General features: G+C 27.2%; 2 protein-coding genes across 2 annotated transcripts in view; both read left to right on the forward strand.

Annotated features, from left to right (window-relative positions):
* LOC126894905 (uncharacterized) overlaps window positions 1–16,368 on the forward strand; it is a 53,069-nt gene that overhangs the window by 22,140 nt on the left and 14,561 nt on the right. Inside the window, exons 7-8 of the mRNA XM_050666244.1 lie at window positions 14,891–15,023; window positions 15,351–15,589. Coding sequence (XP_050522201.1) covers window positions 14,891–15,023; window positions 15,351–15,589 — 372 coding nt within the window. The remainder of the gene's footprint in view (window positions 1–14,890; window positions 15,024–15,350; window positions 15,590–16,368) is intronic.
* LOC126894904 (uncharacterized) overlaps window positions 9,335–16,368 on the forward strand; it is a 101,881-nt gene continuing 94,847 nt past the window's right edge. The window contains exon 1 of the mRNA XM_050666243.1: window positions 9,335–9,414. The gene's annotated coding sequence lies outside the window, so the exon portion shown is untranslated. The remainder of the gene's footprint in view (window positions 9,415–16,368) is intronic.

The raw sequence follows: 16,368 nt of genomic DNA on the forward strand, positions 1-16,368 counted from the left end.
GATTATTCCAAAAGCAACATCAACTCTTATTTCTTTAATTATATCATGATTAGTAGTTCTTTGATTTTAAAATATAATATATGAATATATACTAATTATAATTATTAAATTTAGTATGAAATTGATATTTAATATTGTAATTTAAACGGAGAAATTATAAAAATAATAAAGAAGTTATATTTTGCTTTACTTTTACGTGTATAAAAATTTAAAGGGCTTGATACAATAATTTTCAATAAAAACTGTTTGTTACTATAAAAAAATGCACTGGACTACAAGGAACTTTCATCAGAAGCAAAAATATACTTTTCTAAATCAAATTTTCGCGTTGTTTTCAAATCTGCAAGTAGACTATTTCTATCACTTCTAATTTTTTATATTATTACTAATTATATATATAAAATAATAATTAAAAGAAAAAAAAATTTGTTTTCAAATTATTACTGATTTGATTTTTAATATGTTAAAAATAATCAGTCCAAATTTTCAATTTTAACCTATTTTTTTGGTTCTTTAAAGTTGATGAAAAATTTTTGATAAAGATTTATGAAAGTTTATAGTAAAATAAATTGAATATATTACCATAACTTTTAGCTCAATTACAAGTTTAAAATTGACATCTAGGCCTGTCAACAAAGGAAAAATTGCGGAAAAAATTTTGTTTTTTTAAAAGTTGAATTAAAATATGTATAATGACATACTAATAGTCCTCAAGATTGGAATTGAGCTTTTTTTTTAAATCCTCGCAAAAGTTCAAAAATATGAGCTTTCTTAATTTTCTCAAAAAAAAATATTTAACTTACAAAAAAAAGTTTCGCACAAAAGTTGTTTAAAAGACAATTATAAATAAAAATATAATCTTATATTTTTTCATTTAAACAAATATTTTTCGAGTTACATTACATTTAATATGAGTAATAAAATTTATATTCCATTTTTTTCATTTTACGGTTACTTTTTATCATGTTATACTTACATTAGACACAATGTTATAAATGCATATGTGTGTATGTGTGAGTTTATTTATTTATTGTATCATTAAAGTGTAGTGTATATTAATATACAACCGATAGAGTAGGTAATTGATTTGACGCTATATTATTTAAACCCAACTAAACGCTAAATTGTACATTCCGAAACAACAATCATATTATGTCAATTGCCACCGGAATTTCTGGTAATATTTTTCTTTTTCTTTGCCTTAATCCCAACTACTTGGGGTCGGCCACCCTTATCCTAAGCTTCCACTTGACACGATCTCCCACATCTTCTACGCTCACATCAGCTGTCCTCAAATCGCATTCAATAGCATCCCTCCATCTCTTTTTTGGTCTTCCTCTATCTCTTCTTCCTTCAACATTCATTTCTATAACTGTTCTTACAGCTTTCGATTCTTCTTTCCTCATACCATGACTAAACAATCTAAGTCTATTTTCTGTCATCTTATCCACGATTGACGCAACACCTATACTTCCTCTTATATGCTCGTTCCTTATCCTATCTTCTCTAGTCACTCCACTCATCCAACTAAGCATTCTCATCTCTGCTACACTTATTCTCTGCTCTACTTTCTTATCAACCGCCCAACACTATTAACCATACATCATAGCTGGCCTCACAATTTCATACTAAATTTAAAAACTATAATTAGTATTTATTCATATATTATATTTTAAAATCAAAGAACTACTAATCAGGATATAATTAAAGAAATAAGAGTTCATGTTGCTTTTAAAATATTTCACCAATTTCTCTAAAGGAAACACTATCTACAGATTTGCATCGAAGCGTTTCTTATGATAGTGATTTTAATCACTGTCAGATATCATCTATACATGTCCCATCTATGCCTCGTCCACACTGTGCCTCGACCCCACTGTGCTACCGTTTTTTAGAATTTGTTTTTATTTTAAAAACTTATTATCAACTGACAATTGTGTTTTAAGATTATATTATTTCTCTTTCTACCGTGCTCTAGTGTCAACGTCACACTTAATCAAGTATACCTACTAAAACGACGAGTATTATAGAAGTAAGCGTTTTCATTTAGTAATCTAAATATGCGATAAGTTTTTAATGAATAATATTAAATGTATATTACATGTATACTACTTATGTTTCATTTTTAAAATCTCAAAAATTATTAAAATATTTACGTAAAAGAGCCAAGAGTATAAACATAATAAATCATAAAAGACAAATAATACCAAGGTATTAATAAAGTTAAGTTTGCAATTATTAAATTTTAATAATAAAACAGTAATATAATCTTTATTGAAAATACACATAATGTAATCTATAAACTAAATTTATGCCAAATTATAGGTATCCGGACATTTTCCGGCATATACAAGCTTCCGCAAATAAAAAAACGTTAATTCTATTAAAATCTCATTATATTTTCATTTAAATCAACATTTTTTCACATGTACAAGCTTCCAATAATTTTAGCAATTAACCTTCCGAATGACCTTCACAAGTAAATATTATAAGCCAAATTCGACAAATACCTATCCTCCGTACCATCTTCAACATGTTCCTTGTACGTTTCGAAGACTCACCACAGTCTCTTTAAACACTATTATTTCTGCATCTTGCTCTAGTATATTTGTTATCGCTCGAGTCTTGCACTTTTTTGAACGCACTTTTCGACATTCCCAATTTCGGCGAGAATCACAATATCGCGAGTTATGGTACACATATCTATCGAGAAAAAGAAAGTGTCTGACAATTTCTGCAATCATTATTTACTAGAAATTTTAAGTTCTATACGCGAAAAATATCGAAATGTCAATAAATAACAAAAACGGATCGTCACAAACGCTCTTGTTAAATGCGGTGATCTAGTTGTCATGGTAACTTGAAAATAAAAAAAAGAACCAGCACAGGTGGGTCGCGGCNTAACTTGAAAATAAAAAAAAGAACCAGCACAGGTGGGTCGCGGCACAGTGGTGGTGACGTGGCATAGTTGGATCAAGTATAATGATATCTGACAGTGATTAAAATCACTATAAAAAAAAACGCTTCGATGCAAATCTTTAGATAGTGTTTAATTTTAAAAAATTGGTGAATTATTCCAAAAGCTACATGATCTGCTGGTTTCTTATTAATATCTCGATTAAGATAAAGTATGTTGAATGAAAAAGGGTTTATTAAAAAATATTATTTCTCATTAAAAAATTGTCAGGATTCATACATTTTTAAAAAGTTATAGTATTTTAAAGTAAAAAATGTAAATTATAAAATCGAGAATTTTCACACAAAAATAGCTATTGATAGCCATTTTCACCACGAAGACAAGTCCAGAGGTCAAATTTTTTTTTCAATTTAAAGTATATTACATTAGCTTTAATTTAACATATATATAAAAGTGTCAGACCTTCTGGAACATTTTCAAAAAATAAGTTGAAAAAGTTAATTTTTTGTGAAAAAATTGTCTTTTTAAATGCCCCCCTGTGGGCAGATAAAGGGTCAAATTTACAAAAAAAATATATTAAATGATAGGTAAAGACATCAAGCATCTATAAAAAATAAATTATATTGATATGTTCATTTTTGAAGAAGTTATGGCAGTTTTAAGTAAAAAAAAAATGGAAAAAATTAGCGATTTTTAAATTTGTAATTTTTTTGGAGGTTTCCCCCATTTACGGGGAACGAGGGAAATTATTTCAATTTTTGAGGGTAATGTCTTCGACTAGATACGATTTATGATCTTTTGACATATCATTGAAAGAATTCGCTTTAGTGAGAGCTGAGATAAAGTGGTAACAGACACAAAAAAAAAAAAAGAATAAATATAGTTTAAAAAACTAAAAAAACACGCTTTTAAAGCACATCGAACTAAAAAGTTAAAAATAATTTTTAAAATAAGTTTAAAATAATTATGAACAAAAAATACTAGTATTATTGTGATACAAGCGTCGGGCGCTCAATATACGAAAAATATGACACAAAGCACCCACGCTTTTATCACAATAATACTAGTATTTTTAACACGCTTATATTAGTTTCACTTGTATGTATGTATGTATGTATGTATGTATGTATGTATGTAACTCTCCAAACGCCACGCGTTATCGCATATTCCGTCGTCTAGACTAAACTGTCATAACGCATTCACCCCACCCCATGTCTCGCTCATCACACGACGGCAACACTATTCCTCTGTATAAATTTATTTTTGGTTATCGTACCTGTGTGCTTGTCATCAATATTATATATATATAAACAAATTTTTCTTTTGACTGACCAATACTATCCGCGTACCATACGGCTTACGTATATATTCCTACCACCGTTTATACCTCAGGTATAACGTTAGTCCGACCCGCCCGCCCACAAAATACGGTTATACCTAGTGCATGATACGTTTACGTACTTAAGTCGCTTTACTTGTATATATATATATTCTAATTACTATTAAAATTTATTTATTAACACGCTTTATTTTAATTAAGAGATATAAAGTATTCATTCCGATTACGAGGGATGATTTCCGCATCGTCATTTTTCGTCACTATCTCCACGTTCCAGGAGTGAGTAATTTACGCGCCTGCTGCTTTCTTTGGATGTGGTAGCCGTTTCTCAGACTCCCTCCTCGGAATCGAACCCTGATTTCCCGTTACCCGTTACAACCATGATATTGATAGTAACTACTATCATAACATAAAACTAAAGAGTGAAAAATAAATATAGTTTAAAAAAACTAAAAAAACACGCTTTTAAAGCACATCGAACTAAAAAGTTAAAAATAATTTTTAAAATAAGTTTAAAATAATTATGAACAAAAAATACTAGTATTATTGTGATAAAAGCGTCGGGCGCTCAATATACGAAAAATATGGCACAAAGCACCCACGCTTTTATCACAATTATACTAGTAATTTTTTTTCATAATTATTTTAAACTTATTTTAAAAATTATTTTTAACTTTTTAGTTCGATGTGCTTTAAAAGCGTGTTTTTTTAGTTTTTTTAAACTATATTTTTTTTCCAACACGGTCACATTATTATTTTATGTAGCGATAAGATAAACCGGTTTACTGTGTCAACGCACGTAGTTAGAACAACTAAGGTAAGCTTGATGTGTTTATTTATAAAACTAGTAGCGCTTATCGATTTACGACTTACAACGTTCGAGTCCGTTATAATTTTTTCTTAATAAACCCTAAACTTTAGAGAGCCGTGGAGCGCTTAATATTAAATGAAATAAAATATTTTTATTTTATTAAACTAAATCTAATGGTGTAAAAAAAAAAAGGAAAATATGAACTTCATACAAGTTTTAAGCATAAGGGATGGTGGTAGAAATTAAAATTTTCTTATAAAACACCTCATTAAAGAATCGACATTTAGCCGATCACTCTGTACAGTGGCGGCTCGTAGGTGCTGGTGGTGGAGATACGACTTCAAATATAATGCCGCTAGTCATAGGTATAAAAAAATGTCAAATTAAATATATTAAAATAAACACAATACACATATTATTTTAAAGGTCGCAGTAGAATATAGAAATGAAATAAATAATTGTAGCGATTATTCTGTTATAGCAACAGATAATGACGAGCGTAAACGTAGTTAATTCTAAAAATAAATTACTCAATTTAGTAATATACTAATATTTTACTGTATGGACGACGCTGTCGGTCATTTGTACACTGCTCGTGTGTGTATGCTTACTCGTATATACTGAGAAAAACAACTTTAATGTTCGCACACGACAAATGTATTATAACTACTTTACTACTTAAAAATTTTCATTTTTAATAAAAATGTAGAATTAAAAATATACAATTAATTTTCTTCTTTTAATGCAATTTAGTAGGCGGTGCGATCGTCCCGTCGTCTAAGCCACGAGCCGCCACTGTATATATATAAATTATTTCCAAAATATAATAGAATTTTAGTGAATCATGACATTATTATAATTTTAATGTATAAATTTTAAATATTTCACTTTTTGCATAAAGCAAAGAGTTTATCTATAATTACACATTAATAATAAATCAAATATTCATGGCTGAATTTAAATATTTTTTTTGTTTTATTTAAAAACGTCATTCATTATTTGAATTTTTCATGATATAATAACGTTAATTAAATTTTTAAATATAACTTTTTTTTTATATTATAATGTTATTTCATTTTTATGTTCAACTTTTTGATAAAACATCTCTATTTGAGTTTTACATTTTATACGTATTATTTTTTTATTATTTATCAGGCATTATTAGATACTTTATTTTACATTTTATTTATGTAAAAATAACATAAAATTTTAATTAAATTCAATGATAACTTTATAGTATTTTTAAATAAATTTATAACACATTGATTTTGAAATATGAAAATTTAACAAATTAAAATTAAATCGTACGAAACTCTTATGATTTAATAACATTTACTGTTAGAGAATTTATCTTAATATAAATTTGTATTAATAAGTTCGACTAGCCTCCTAGATAATTCCTAAGACTTACTAATTGTTGTCAAGTTAATACATTTTTACAATAAATACAAGGAAATGCTTTCTACGCGGCTAAAGGAACTTTTTGCTCTTCTAAAGCATCTCCTTTTCTTAGCTGTATATTATAAAATTAAAGCTCATTGAAAAAGCAATTAAAAAAAAAATAGTAAAGTTTAACATAAACGTAATTTTTCATTAAACATAAAAAATTCAGAAGGGCAAAAACGCATACTTAACAAAAATGACAGCATCTCGGTGGCCAAGGTCACCTAGTATTTTATGTATCAAAAAATAAACCTAACTAATTTACAAACATAGATTCTTTTGGTTCACTGCTGACAGTTGGATCTACTCGGGCTGTGTGCTATTAACTTACTTGTTAATTAAAAATATAGTTTAAAAAACTAAAAAACACGCTTTTAAAAAACATCGAACTAAAAAGTTAAAAATAATTTTTAGTTCAATGTTCTTTAAAAGCGTGTTTTTTAGTTTTTTTAAACTATATTTATTTGTTCATAATTATTTTAAAAACTATTTTTANTTATCACAATAATACTAGTATTTTTTGTTCATAATTATTTTAAAAATTATTTTTAACTTTTTAGTTCGATGTACTTTAAAAGCGTGTTTTTTTAGTTTTTTAAACTATATTTATATTTTACTTTTTAGTTTCATGTTATGATAGTAGTTACTATCAATATCATGGTTGTTACGGGTAACGGGAAATCAGAGTTCGATTCCGGGGAGGGAGTCTCCGGAAAGCAGCAGGCGCGCAACGTGGAGGTAGTGATGAAAAATGACGATACGGGAATCATCCTTTGTAATCGGAATGAATACACTCTATATCTCTTAATGAGAATAAAGTGTATTAATATATAAGTTTTAATAGTAATTAGAATATATATATATATATATATATATACATTTAAAGGGACTTAAGTACGTAAACGTATCATGCATGAGGTATAGCCGTGTTTTGTAGGCGGGCGTAGCGGGGGGAACATTATACACGAGGCATATACGGCGGCAGAGGCGTCGGCTGTAGGAATATATAAATGAATATTAACATATAAGTATATACGTATAAATATTAATATATATATATATATATATTAATATTAGCGGTGGCAGTGGCGGTAGGAATATATGATCCTCGCATAATATCGCGGCACTGTCGCTGGCGTCAACGCGCGATGTCCGGCGTGATCCTCAGGCGTCAAAAGGTTAGCAGCGTAGATGACAACAGTACGCGAGTGCGGATCGGTTTGTTGACGTTGTTACTTTAACAACGAGAAGAAGACTACGATATCATTAATGACGGTACGTCGTCGGCCGTGCGGCACTTGCTGGACTTTGCACCACGGCGTAAAACGACGCGGGGCTGTGTCAATTACAATAAAAATTTGTTATATATATACAGGGTGGCCCACCACTCACTGACAACTTAAATAACTTTTGATCCAGATAATATTTTTAGTTGATTTTTTTTTTAAATAATAGTTATACGTTAGGTCTATAGCTATATCTCAATAATTAATTTTTTTACATTTTATTAAAAATATTAATTATTTTTAAATTTTAAATAAAATGTAAAAAAAAAATCTAAGATAGCTATTTTGTAGAGTAGAATTTAAGAAAAATTTTAGTAAAAAAATATCTTATTAATATTCAGTAGTAAATATTCTGTAGCGTTTTGAAGTTTGTGAAAATTTGAATTTTCATGTACTATTTTACGGTATTAAACATTGAAATACGTATTGAGAAAAGGACAGAAGAAAACGCTATCTTTTCATGATTACTGTGTATACATATGATGATAGTGTGTATACATTACAAACTTGGCATAAATACCATGATAAGAAATTAGATAAGGCAATTATTACTTATCACTCTCATTCAAAAGTATATTGAAAAGATAGCGTTTTCTTCTGTCCTTTTCTCAATACGTATTTCAATGTTTAATACCGTAAAATAGTACATGAAAATTCAAATTTTCACAAACTTCAAAACGCTACAGAATATTTACTACTGAATATTAATAAGATATTTTTTTACTAAAATTTTTCTTAAATTCTACTCTACAAAATAGCTATCTTAGATTTTTTTTTTACATTTTATTTAAAATTTAAAAATAATTAATATTTTTAATAAAATGTAAAAAAATTAATTATTGAGATATAGCTATAGACCTAACGTATAACTTATATTTAAAAAAAAAATCAACTAAAAATATTATCTGGATCAAAAGTTATTTAAGTTGTCAGTATATAATTGATGACACGCACACGTCTACGGGTTAGAAAATATTGATGTCTACGAGTGGTGAGCGGGGTGGGGCGAATGCATTACAACAGTATAGTCTCAAGGTCATACACGACGGGATACGCGACATAATAACACGTGCCGCGTGTAGTTACAAACTTACAAACGACAAACAAACAACAAACAAACAACAAACAAACAACAAACAACATACACGTGAAACTAATATAAGCGTGTTAAAAAAAAAACACATCATAGTAAAATTAATACCTTCTCAGTTTCGCATCAAAGCTAATAACGATAGCATAAATAATCACAATACAATTTCTCGACAGTATATTGATGTGTATCCATCAAGTCCTTTGTGATATTTTTAACTAGTATTTTTTTGTCAAAATATTCATGGAAACTTTTACAAAATTAATTATTATGAAAATTTACATCACTAACTACAGTACACATGAAATCATATTAAAAAATAATTAGTATAAATATCGTTTCAAATAACATAAAAATTTACTTAACATCTGTTTAAATAATTATCGTAAAATAAGTACTTTAAGTACGAACATTTAGGAACTATATTAAACTCATTGTAACAGAATTATCAAATTAAACTTAAACGTGTTAAAATATTTATTAAAAAGTTTTCAACAAGATTATTGAAAAATTTGAAAGATTACACGAGTATGTATGCATATTTCTCATAAAATAAAAAAATATTTCTCAACTTAATACATTATTATGTATAGGTAGAATATATGCAATAATTTAATTCAATTATATGAAATATTAACTTATTGGAAACTTTGTGAACTGTACATAAGACTACAGTATAATAAAAATTTTAAGTAAAAAAAATGTTGAAAATAAATTTGTAAGTTTTCATCCATAATGTATTACTAAGACATTCATATATATAAGTTGATATAAAACAATTTACTTATCCGAGATATTACAGAGATGTTAATTCTCATTACAATTAAATTTACCAAATTATCTTCCATGATTCAAAAATTCCAAAGATTACTGAATTTTAAATGAAGTTATTTGCGCTTCTAAAAGATCATAATTATTTACTAATAACTAACTTACATAAAAATAATTTTCCTAGCAACCCAAGCAGACGACTTAGCGTATTAAAGGAGTTATTGATACAATTAATTATAATTTATTGTTTGAATTGAGTTATATTAAATAAAATTTTAATTTAGTTAACTACATCCACTAAAACTAATATAGTAATGGGTTTATTCCATTTATTTGACATTTTTTCAAAACGATATCACTTAGGTATTAATTATGAGCGATCATGTTATACGAAATATTAGTTAAAAATCTAGATTTATATTCAAATCTCTAGTAAATATAGGAAAAAAATTGTAATGATTCTCCTCAAATTAGATTAACTTATCATTCAAATCTATTAATAGTTACCATATAAATATTTTGTATTTTTTTCAAGTTTCACTGTTAAAAAAAATGATTGTTCATACATATTTACAAGTCATCATTTTCTTGGTAAGTGAACTCAGTAACTCGATACCTAAAAACAAATAATATATATAGATTTACTGTAAAATGAAACTAGATATTTCATTGAAATATATGTTTATGATATATTCATAATTGTGTAATTGATTATTAGCACTTACAATTCCATTGTATTTACAATTTAATAATTATGATTTCTTTTAATAAATAACATTCTTACAGGAGATTATAGATACAAAACACCAAGGCCCTTTTATAAAAATAACTCAAATCATAAAATAATAAGTTACGAAAGGGACATCTTCCAGTTTAATTGATTAATCAATAAGAAGCATCTTTTAATTAAATTTATAACCACAATTTCCCTCCTTATAAATAGGTCTATAAAAAAGCGATTTATAGCTCTTTCGACACCTTATTTTTCTAAAAAATCTAGACATGAAGTGTCTCTGCGCCAGACTATTTCATGATTGAGCTTGTAACGTCACAAATTCGAAGGTGGTCCGTTTATGATTTTTGTTATGACTACTTATTTATTTTATTGCGCAAAAGAACCTTTTTCTGACACTGCGGTGTCAACCACTCATTATTTTGCCGCTGACCGCTAGATAAGGCGATAAAAGAGAAATATAATTAAAATCGAATTGTTTATCAGTATTGATCCCTTCCAAAAAGACTGGCCATTATCGATTTGAAATTGCCGTTAGATCGGTGTTGACTCTTCTCCTTTCTTTCTTCTGTCATTGACCATGCTAGGGTGCACACATTTATTGTTTTATTGACATTTTTATTTAACGATGGAGTAGATCCGCCAACGGCGAACGGCCAGGTCTTTTCGACGAAGCATCCAGACCATCGGATAGGTCTCTTCGAAGACCGGGTATCGTTTTCTTTTATATATTATATTTATGTAATGAGCTATATTTTATTAATTATTTTATTTCATTTTTATTTTATCGTAAATTAACTTAATTTTGTTTATGTGTGGAGAGCATTTGTTTCCCTTTTCTTCTAGCCAACGCTAAGGAGCGAGTGTCCAGACCGCTCCTGGTGTTTTTCATTAATTTCCGATTAACATTAACGGATGTGTTCCAATACCGTCCGTGATGTTTGTAATATTATTATTTTTTTTTTTGTTTAAATATTTCATTTTTTTTTTATTGCCTTTATTTGTAGACATGGTTTTTGATGCATTCGCATGTTTGTCCATGTTTAACTTAATTTTCTTTTTTATTAACAATTAAATTAAATTTCCTTATTAATTTCAACTGTAATATTTATTTTATTGCGCGAATAATTTAATTACTTGCGTGTATTTATCCCTATTCCTTAATCTAGACACGGGCTACGATATGTTTTACATATCGACCACAAACAACTTTAATTGTCGTAATTGTGTTTAATAAACCATGAGGTATTATAGTAATTTATACATATAACGACATATTAACTTAGATTATACTTTTAATTATCTTAAAATTAAATTCCACCTGTGGTCCGGTAATCATATCTGATAGATGTGACACATCGCCTTGGCGGTGGCGACCCATACTACTATAGCTAGTCATTATGCAAGTGGCAAACCATGTTGTCGTTACAGGCCGAATTATAAAAAAAGCCCACTTGTAAGCTCTTTCTAACTTAGAAACTTTTTCACACTTAAAGTTTTTTATCTAACTTTTTCGGTAATAATGTATTAATGACTAATTTTTTTTTTAAATTCTTTAATTGAAATATCTATTTAATAATTGCATTTTGAAAATCTACCTTAGCACATTCAGCGGTTGAAATTATTGATATGACAATAGTTTATGACATGTCATTAGGATTGATTCTCATACTTTGTCACGTTCTTTATATTTCATTTAAACACATTCAAAACATAAAGATCATTAAAAATATTTAAATGACAAGTATAATAAGGATTCTATGTGAGATAATATTTCAAATTTAACTATTCTGACAAAAGTATAAGGTAACTAAATAGATTAAAATCAGCGTTTTATTTTTGAAAATACTTCTACAAAAGGATAGATTTAAAATAAGTTATGAGAATATTCTTTTTGGTAATAATGAAATTATATTGTGACGTAAATAATTAAAAATATTACCGTTAAAACATTATTTGATCTTTTGTATTTATCATCGATGTAAAAATTATTAATTCAGCTAATAACTCTTATCGCCCAACAATTTAACAGTCGAAATAAACCCATATTGTTTCTTTTATATTGTATAATCGATAAAAAAATCAAGAGTCGTAAAGTATTATTGAATTACATAACCCCTGAAACTGCACTCGCTATACATGTACACTAGGGTGGTACTTAATTTTCAATGTTATTTTTTTTACCAGGACGCTCCTATAATTGTCCTGTGTGTTATAAAACTAAGTTTTGTGAAGTTTCGTGATGACCAAATAATTTCTCGTGCCGCAGAAGGGTTGAATTTTATTTAAAATTTTAGTTTTCTGTAAGTAATGCGCTTGAAGCTCCATGTTTAGATTTAGAGTGCATGCAAAGTCTTTATAAGTATATGGAAATACTAAAGATATAAGTACAGTAGGACTTAAAAATTTTACTAATCATGTGTGGTACCTCTCACTAGAAAATACTTCAATGGCATTTTTTGATGATCAAGTGCCTATTGAAACCAAAAGACTAATGGTAAAATAACTAAAAAGTAGAAATAATTAAAATATAAAAAAAATAACAACACTAAGAAATATAAACAATTTTGTGAGTAAAACTATTGATGAGTTTATTGATAGGAGTTCAAACAATTTTTTCGAACGTTTTAAAATGAAAACTGGTTTTTTAAATGAGGATCCTGAACAATGGAAATTAAATAAAGATTACCTCGAATGTCAGAAAATAGTATGCAATTTTAAAGCAATAACCAGAGCTCATATTTTTTGGCATTAGCAGTTTTTTTTAGTAGTCCTAGAGATATCAACGTAAGCTGTAAGTTTGTTTCAGAAAACCAATAAGCTATACAATAAGTATATAAGTATACGAAAATTTATATTACATATTTTTGTATATTTCAGGTTAAAATGCTAATTAGATCATTTTGTGTGTTTGGCCTTATTTTAGTATCGTAAATGGGAAAAATGTCAAGGAGATCAAAACATAGACAGTTTTTGCTTTTGTTTTTATAACAATTGTATCAAAAAAAAATGTTAAGGGTACGTATATTACTCTTAACATTTTTTTCCTGATGGGTTAGGTTGTGTGCAGTTCTTTGACATTAAAATATGTTTAATTAATCAAAAGAACAATTAAATTAGTTTCTTCTTCAGTATCTTTTTGTTTTTTTTGCTGTTCGCGTCTACAACCAATCGATAATCCTATTCTATAAGGAAACCTTTTTAATAATTGTAGCACGAGCATTACCGATAGTATCTTTATAGTTTCCTAGTATTCTAGTATCATTTTTTTCTTAAAAATAAAATTTATAATTTTTATGAATTTTTATGAATTTTGTCAGAACTGTTTAAAAAATATGAACTGGGCAACAACAATATATAATGTCAGTATTTTTATAACATTTTCAAAAGTTAATTTTTTGAAAATTAATTTTATAAAAGTTGCCATTTTGAAACCCCCCTTTGGGTAGGTAAAAGGTTCGTCACAGTACTTGTTCAATTGCGCTACACACCTGAAACGAGCAACAAATCTTACGTTCACCGTATGATTTATTTATGATTAATTCGCCATCATTGGAAACCCATTGCTATAAGGTTCTATGATGCTCGTTGACCAATAGTCGATATTATTGATTATAATTACTCGATTGATTATAATTGTGTTCGTAGTCAATCGACTTATCGATTCGCGCGTATACGACATCTAGTAACATTGCCCTGCGATTTGCCTGTACCCCTCGCAAATATCTACATGCTCATCACTCTTGTTGAATGCTTAATGTCATTTATCGATAATCGATAAGTACTTATTTGTTAATGTATTTGTATTTGTATTTGTTTATGTAACCTTCTTGTGTCCTGTGATCATTAGTTATTAAGTGACCTTCTTTTCCCCAATGCCATAATATTTTATATTTGTTTGTCAATAGTTAATATATAAACTTTGTTGTCGAAATTCATTTTGATTTCTGTTATTGTAAGTACTATCTTCAAACTTCTTATATAGTCCACATCACATCCATAAAATTGGCAATTTAAAGTAACAAAATAACCACGCACATAATCCGAAAAATATAATACTGTTCGATTATGCAGATACAATTAGTTGAAATTAAACTGTGCGGAAAAAAGGTTGGGCTAAATGAAAACCTTGTTAGAAAAAAAAATAACAAAAAAACATTTATAAAATCGTCAAATCGAGTTTAACTATTTAGAGATGAAGCTCTAAGCTCGTTTTGTATGTTATTTTAGTAAAATCGTAGAACGTTTCTTTATGAAAACTTACACAGCCATTTCATTATTCAATATAACTTTCGGTGTATATGAAGAAGAGAATTGGTTAGATTAAATTTATTAAAGTGTTTCCATCCAAATAATCATTTGCTAACAATACTATTTTCGCGAAAAATAAGTTAAAAAGTTAATTTTATGTAACAATCACTAAACACGAAAAAATGTTAGGTTTCTACGGGATTTTTTTCAGTTTAATAGTTTTGTAATAACAATATGTTATTTTTTAAGGGACTAATACTTACAACAATAGCCAATGAAATAATTGAATACTTGTCTTTAAAAAACTTACCAGAAGCACGAGAAGAATTTTATAATTGCTTAAATAACATCGAATTTGACGACAATATACAAATAGATAAAGGTGAAAATGTGATTAAATGTATATCATAAAGTCATTCAAATTCTGTAGATATTTTATAAAACAAGCATTGTCATAAAAATGCTAAAAAATGTGGTAATTTTTGTGTCATTAACTAGAAAATATTATTGGTTTTTATTATCAATTAAAAATATATACAATTATCATCAATTTAAGCTGTAACTGACTAAAGTACATTACAGCTTGAATTGCAAGTTTTTTTTTGAAAATAGAATATTTACCTTATATTGTATATGCTTATCTCCTTACATTTGTCAATTCGAATACTACTTGTTTTTATTAAGTACATGATTATTTGATTTTCTTTAGAATCATTATATCCATTTTTAAATGACATAAGAGAAAAGTATGTGTCCGGTAATTTACAACCGATCAAAACGAGTGAAGAAGTAAAGATATTTATTGGATGGTTCGTTGATTTATCACTAAATGAGACCAATAAAGAATTAAAGAATGTCAAAGGAGATCAAACATCAATTAATATAAAATATTTCGAAATATGCTGTACTAAGTTTCATGAGAGATTGTTTAGTGTGGAAGAACCTATAGTAATTTTTCTATTTTGCTTTAATTATTTTTTATACTTTTTTCAAAAATAATCAAAATCGTTAATTATTTTTATCAAAAAACTAGAGTAATCTATCGTTTTAACTGAAGATTTTAAATTTTTGTCATTTACATCCATACGATTATTGAAAATGTTATCATACAGGATGTTTTAACAACTCTAATAAGTTTTGATTGAATTTTCCATTAAATATTTTTCATTAATTTTTTTTTAATATTTGTTATACGTTGGAACTATGATTTTTTTATAATAAACGATAATTTTATTTTAATATACGAAAAATGGAAAAAAAAATTTGAAGATAGCCAATTTAAAGAAGAAATTTGGTGAACATTTTTTTTAATTTATGTTTAGTTGTCTATTATCTATAGCACTATAAAATTATTCAAAATTTTAATTTCCATGTGTTTTTTTACGATATCGAACATCAAAATATGTATTGAGAAAAAGGATAGAAAAAACGAAATCTTTTCTCGCTATACTATACAGGGTGATTTTTTTATCATAACCCACTCAATTACTTGCATAATAAAAATAATTTAAACATTTTTAGGTAATAGATATGTAGATAATTTTTTCTATAAAAATTATCAATTCTTGAATGAGTTCCTGTAATTCAACTTATAAATTCGACAAATAGATAATTGCAGATCTTTTTGAAATTATTTAAGTTGAAACAAGACCTTTGTTTTGTTCAAATTGATAAAAACAATGTTTATTTTCTGACATTTTACTGAAATATTAAATAATTAAAAATTC

This window comes from Daktulosphaira vitifoliae, unplaced genomic scaffold (genome assembly GCF_025091365.1).
Source record: "Daktulosphaira vitifoliae isolate Bord-2020 unplaced genomic scaffold, ASM2509136v1 Scaffold_1, whole genome shotgun sequence".
Taxonomy (NCBI): Eukaryota; Metazoa; Arthropoda; class Insecta; order Hemiptera; family Phylloxeridae; genus Daktulosphaira; species Daktulosphaira vitifoliae.